At 43.1% G+C, this 6,733-nt stretch overlaps 1 protein-coding gene across 1 annotated transcript; it reads right to left on the reverse strand.

Moving 5' to 3' along the window:
* Positions 1-48: 48 nt before the first annotated feature.
* On the reverse strand, positions 49-5,781 carry LOC136502793 (pentatricopeptide repeat-containing protein At1g18900-like). The gene is made up of 3 exons (XM_066498037.1): positions 5,490-5,781; positions 3,949-4,039; positions 49-2,925 (listed from the first exon to the last, which is right to left on the reverse strand). Exon 3 carries the CDS (start codon positions 2,920-2,922, stop codon positions 361-363), a length of 2,562 nt encoding a protein of 853 aa, XP_066354134.1. The 5' UTR covers positions 2,923-2,925; positions 3,949-4,039; positions 5,490-5,781; the 3' UTR covers positions 49-360.
* Between the last annotated feature and the right edge of the window lie 952 nt (positions 5,782-6,733).

Genomic DNA, 6,733 nt, shown 5'->3' on the forward strand with positions numbered 1-6,733 from the left:
AACCTGTCACTCAAGTTAAAATGAAGAATTGGAACATGGAACCCCTGATGCAGTAATCGCTCAAGTTAAAATGAAGAATTGGAACATGGAACACCTGATGCAGTAATCCTCACTGGCTAATTGTGAGAAATTTATGCTAAACGAACAATGCCATCTCTAAATGTTACCACAATCACACTAAATAGTTTCCAAGCGTAGACTATTCCGCTACCAAACTACACCTGACCTGACTAAATCACCCTAAGGAGCGAACTATATATGGTGCACATCTTTATTCATCCCAAGCTGATCCTTCCACAAAACTGTGCCTGCTTAAATAGGTCCCTTATTTCTGGCCTGGCCAATGACCTCACTGCAAGCTTACAATAAATGCATGCGCTCAACATAAGGATTGTGCAACCATTTGTTGAGTGGCTCCCCACAGCCGACAAAGCAGCCAGTATTTCCACGGGTGGTGAAGAATGGGAATTCAAAGAGGTTTAGAAGCTTTTGAACCGATTGTCTAACCAGCGAAGATCCAGTTACCCTGCTCCTCCTGCCCCAGCCAGTGACAATGTCAATTCTTTCAGGGCCAGTGCCCAATGTCAGAATCTGCCTATGGAACCAGGCAAGTGTCCTGGACAGAGCAGTCACTGCTGTGCCCTCAGACATCAAGTGAAGGTTGATGAGCCAATACGACGAGCTCTTCTCCCTCACAGAATCTGGGTACACATTCTTCTGTGCAGCAACCTCCCATATAAGGCCCGCTTCCTCCTTGAGACCAGACTTGTGCAAGAAGTCTATGACAGCATCCATTAGACCCCTTTTACTCTCTCTGTCCTCACTGTGCATCATGTCCAAGAAATACCCGGTGTGATCCCTGACGTTCTGGCCACCAGGTTCTGCATCAGGCAAGTACAGCAGGAACATGTGAGCTGGATGTCCAGTGATGGCCATGAGCTGGCCGCACAAACCCATCTGTGCCTGAGCCTCGGTGCAGCAGCTGAGCAGCAAGGTATAAGTCTGCACAGATGGAACAAGCCCTTGAGCAAGCATGTTCTGGAGCACGATGTAGGCATCTTGAAATCTGTTCATCTTCAGAAAAGCACTCAAGAGCGAATTGCAGGTAGGCACGTTAGGCTGCAAACCATCCTGAAGCATTGCTTGGTACCATCCTAGTGCTTTGTCAACATTGCCGGCTTTGCCCCAGAGATCGACCAAAAGTCCATATACTGGCTCATCAGGAGCCCAATCACGCCTCATCTCAATGAAAACAGCCTCAGCCTCATCCAGATGGCCACAATGACCAAGAACTTCCATAACAATGCTGCAAGTTATTTTGTCAGGACGGAACCCAGCAACCTGCATGTCTTTGTACAGCTTAACAACATTTTCATAATTTCTTGCTTTGGCCTGGAGCGCAATCATAATGTTGTAAGTAACAAGGTTAGGTGTGCAGCCATTTTCAATCATCTCACAGAAAAGCTTATAAGCAGCCGCTAATTGACCACCTTTACCAAGGCAATTAACCATGGCACTATAGGTGAATGTATCTGGTGACAGGCCTACTTCTTGCATCCTGCCATATAAATCCATTGCAATGTCCAGATATCCAGCTTTAGCATGGATATCAATCAATGTACAATATGTAACCCGATCAGGCTCGTAACCAGCTTCCTGCATTTCCTCAAAAACATTAACAGCCTCCTTAAGATAATTTGCACGACCATATGCATGTATTATTCTGTTGTATGTCACCACAGTTGGTTTACAGTGAGCTCGGCTCATCTCATCCAGAAGTTTCTTCAAAACACCGAATTGCCTGGCTTGCCCAAGGATGCCTATCATGGTTGTGTAAGTATGACCATCGTGCTTGAATCCAGGTTGCCTCTTTAACCATTGAAAGAAACCAAGAGCGACAGTGTGGTCATGAAGCAGCTTGAGTACTTGATTCGCCTGGAACGCATCTATCTTGCAATGAAGATTATCCAGAACATGCTCGGTCATTGGACCCCATTTCATTTGCTGCAGTGTGTGGTAGTACTGCTCAACTGACCGCAATGACTTCAATGATCTTAAGTTAGATTGGGGTCCTCCACTATGAGCTTTTATTGTTCCTGTAGAACACTGAATTTTGTTGCCAGAACCATTAAAAACATTGGGACCTGATGGGTTCCGAGTTTGTACTTCATCTTGCCTGGCATCTGAATTGAAATGATTAGAATGATATTTTGCATAGGGTGGACCAGGATGCCCTTGACTCCTTATTTGTGATGGTGAACTGGAAACCATCACAGATGGTCCTGAGAAACTCTGCTTTGGCTTTGCATAGCCAGCTCTTGGGTACCCCTTCTCAAATTCATTGTTTACGGAAGGGTTATAAGCCATCTTTCCCTCAGGAAAGTTAAGTTGATTCTGTGCCCTGTTATTAGAAGAATGGCTATCAGATAAAATCTGATAAGAATAGTTAGTACCCATCTGTGGAGCCTGATCAGTGCTTCCATTATTAGATGAGGACCTGAAATTAACCAGCTCAGAATATACACCAGCTCCAGCAATTCCAGATTGAGAAATGCTTCTGGCTGTCTGCTTAGATGGCTGTACATAATCACTTCCTATAATCTGCTGATGATTGTGAGGACGATTGCTTCTGTTACTAGATGCAGGCTCCTTTCCTGGAGGTGAGGTAGTGGCATGAACAGCTGGAGCTGGGTGGCCAGTAGCTCTAATAACATCTTGTACAGGAGGCTGAATCTTCACAGATGTTCTGTGGGTTGAATGAGACTTCTGCTCGATAGCAGTTGCAGTCTGTCTTTTTGGAGCATAAGTCTCATCCTCAGGACATGTGCATGAAGCTCCATCTGTGCTACCACACCTTGATCCATTAAGATAGAAGGATCGTGCACACTGAGTTAGGGTGCCAAGTTGCTTTGCCCTCAACATGACCTGCAAAGTTAGTTCACAATATGTAAGAACTCTTAAAATTACAAACACCTAGATATTTCATTTCTAAATTTCAAAAATGATTCATAACATTACATAAAATGGTCAAAATAACACATTCATTTGAGTTTAGGCTATTTTTTGACATAATCTAAAGAATAAGAAACTAAAAACAATAGCAGGTCAAAGAAATGAAGATATTGCCAACCGAGAGTAAATAGCAAAATCAAACAGCATATTGCAAGTTGTAGCAGGTACTTCTCTTTACTAGCATTCAGAGCAGTATCTGTACCTCCATGCGGATATATGAAATCTATCTGCATTGTGATTAACAATTCAAGTGAACATTAGGTTTGTGATTTTTATTCCAGCAATGTTGGTTAAGATTCTTTTAAACCATGGAATTTTCAAGTATCTATTTGCTATGGCTGAACAAGGATAAGAGCACAGAAGATACCAATTACCAAATATTACATCGTGTTGTTTCATCCATTTTGAAGACTAAGAACCCAGTAAGATTTAGAAATGCAAGTGGATGACAATCAAACCGCATAAAGTAGCAATGACTAGTCATAATATCGATATTAGCGATGATGAGACTTGTCATCCAAATAATAACCATGACAGCATAAACTTCAGTAAATAAAATATGTTTTCAAACAGGAAAAGCACAAACAAAAAGAAATTGTGCATAAAAGGCCTACAGTGCTACTTCTTATACTCGTTTTGTATAGCCATTTGTCATTGTTCTAAATAAAGAGAGCAGTAAATTTTTGGTGAAGGATATGAAGCAAATAGATATGGCATCAACTCATATAAGGCGAGGAATGTTGACTCAGATGCTGAGTGTTATTTTTGTGGGGTGCATGTCTATGTTCGGGTATTAGCATAAGGATGTCCTGGTCCTGTGTGAGTCGTTGAGTTGGAACTAATTCTGTAACCTCCTTTTGTTTTTCTGCTGCTAATAATATAACGGCAAATCTCTTGCCGCCTTTAGAGGTGGCAGGCAAGAAGGGAGTGCAATACCGGTTAACAAATCCAACCACAACTTCACGTCAATGTAGAGTTGTAGGCTTCTAACCGCCACTGAAACACATGTGACCCCTCAATGGCAGACCTGAAAGAAAACATTGATGCAAATCAACATATAAGGTTTATTTAGGATGTACCATTAGCTGTCTATAAATAAAACCAGTAGAATCAAGTCAATAAGCCTATTATGGTCACCAGTGTTAGGCCTGCGCTTCCACAAGAGAATTATGGAATTTTTAAGTTCCAATTAGATATAGGAGCACAATTAGTAACAAGGTTGTCTCTACAAACCAAAAGTCACTCGGCAAAGATAGCACATAAAAACTACGCCGAAAGAAAAAGGTTCGAATAAGCAGCATGACAAAAAGACAAGTTGAATGTTAGGTCAAGCAAGGACATAAATTTGTTCAGCGGGAAAATGGACTGCAGGCTATAAGGCCCAACAACATACATGTTTCCAGATTTAGGGCATCTTCTGGTGAAGCCCATTCACAACATAAACATGACTGATAAGCCAACCTACTTGACCCCAGTAAGGAGGCTTTTCCCATCATCTTGAACCTTTTGGACTTGCATGTTAACTCTAGAAAGACCTCAGGGTGTGCAGGTTTCAGTTAAAAGTCCAAAAATGGAAGCTCCATTTTTTGCCTTAATGTCATTCAGCTTTTATGTCCAAAAAGTGACCCTAAGTGAAGAAGGCACGCAGGCAAAAACAGGTCCGCAATATATGTAAGAAGTGCCCTTGATGCAAAAGAATCTATTTTAATAGCAAACAAAACAAAAGTTTCAAGAAAACACTACAAAAAGTTTTTTTTGTTGTTGTTGTTGTTGCATAAGAGGTGTGCATTCTTCTAGCAGTATTAGCACAGGCAGGCCTTCACTATGATTGCAAAATGACCAACAAAAACAAGGCGATGGAATTATATATAAAGTTGAGAAGGGTTCCATCATTTGGTATTTACTATGCGAGGGTTCAGTGCAAATACAACTGACACGCTCTCGCGTACTTACTGTGATTCATATCCATTCCAAGTAGGAACAAGTGAAAAGAAAACATGCATCGTTAATGAACATTTTATGGCTCGCTGATGTGCTGCTCAAATCAAAAGAAGAAACAAAATGCGCATTTCAGGTTTGATTCTAGAAACCATTGTACTTTGTTTTGCTCACTAATAACTGAACAATAGGCCAAATCAAGGTGTCGGGTAGCTAAACAAGGGATGGATTTAATCACTGGAATTTTGGGGGGGGGGGGGACAGGTAGAATCCGGAATGCAACATTGTAGGAATAGCTGTCAGATGCATACTGTATGTACAAGATTCCGTTACAACGCGGAGCCGCACGTGATTGAGTTGAAGCCAACGTCGCCTACCCCCAAATATCTTGGAGAGGAAATCAAACAGAAATTCGCAGTACAGCACGCAATCCGGTACAAACTGAACGGAATGGAGAGAAAGAAAAGAAGAAAGATTTGATCTTTTCTCGAGCGCTGACCTCGCAAAGCAAGATAGGGAGGGAGGGAGGGATTCCTTACCAGGGAGAGGAAGAGAAAAGGCGAGGTGAATCCAAGTCCAAATCGAGGACGGATGGCGCCCTGGTCCACGCTGGGGGAGCTGGATCTCCAGTCCACGCCACGCCACACGACTCCGCGGCGCCGCTCCTAGCAGAAGGCGGGCTCCTAGCAGAAGGCGGGAGGAGGGAGGGCAGAGGAGGAGAACTCCATGCCCGTGTCCATGGATGGGTGGGGATCGGCTGCGCGGTGGGGAGGAAGGAGGCAACAGGAAGGATCCGAGGAGGAGAGGAAGCCAACAACCAGCTGATGTGAGAGGATTCATCTGTTATAGGCTCCGGAATGCGAGGGGTCCTTTTGATACTTCCGTTGCCAGTGGCTGGGCCAGCAGCGGCCACCGTGTCCCTGGGGACCCGCCCTTCTACTTCTTTCGCAAGTCATTCGTGGTCCGTGGAGATAGTCAAAGCCAAATACTCCTCCTCCTATCCTTTTACCTTTTAATAATAACCAAGCCCATTTAGCAAACATAAATGTTATACAACACACATGTGTTTTAGAGAGAAAAAACATATGAATTTTTTCTCTATCTTTTTTCACCGGTGATCACTGGCTCCGGCGAGCTCGCCCCTCAGGTCCCGCCACGCCATACTGTCGGAGCTGCAGCCGCAATGATTCCTAGCCTGGCGTCAGTTCCGATGTGTTCGTAGCACAGTGCAGTGACAGATCCAGCTCGACCTAGCCTCAGTTTCGATGTGTACGCGGCACAGTGCAGTGACGGATCCGGCTCTAGGTACCTCCTCTTCCTCTGCGATTTATCTTTCCATAGAAAAAAATTGTTTCTTGTGATCTGTGATCTGTGATCTTGTGATTTGTGATTGTCTGAAGATAGAAGAAGGCTGGAGGTAGAAAGAGGATGGAGGCTGTTGGATCTTAATTTTATGGTGAAAAAATTAATGTGTTGAAACTGTATAAAACACATAGTTTTGTGTAGACAGACTCTTTAGCAAAACCCAATAAAGACCCAAATGCTCGTAAACTATAATTCATAATTCAAAATTTTTTTGTCCGGGAAAAGTGCATCTATCTATAGATAGTGGTGAAACAATAAGGGGGCAGTCTATGTAATTGTGCTCCAAATACCAAGGAATGGTAATGAAATTACGGTTTACACAATGAGGGATTAAGGTGAGCAAGAGGGGCAGGGCCCACCTTAACCTTAACTAAGCTTCACCCCCTATCTATAGAGTATGAGATCCAATATAACATAG

This window comes from Miscanthus floridulus, chromosome 14 (genome assembly GCF_019320115.1).
Source record: "Miscanthus floridulus cultivar M001 chromosome 14, ASM1932011v1, whole genome shotgun sequence".
Classification (NCBI taxonomy): domain Eukaryota; kingdom Viridiplantae; phylum Streptophyta; class Magnoliopsida; order Poales; family Poaceae; genus Miscanthus; species Miscanthus floridulus.

Coding starts and splice junctions, on each gene's coding strand:
- LOC136502793 (XM_066498037.1), bottom strand. CDS start 2,922: ATGTTGAGGGCAAAGCAACTTGGCACCCTAACTCAGTGTGCACGATCC.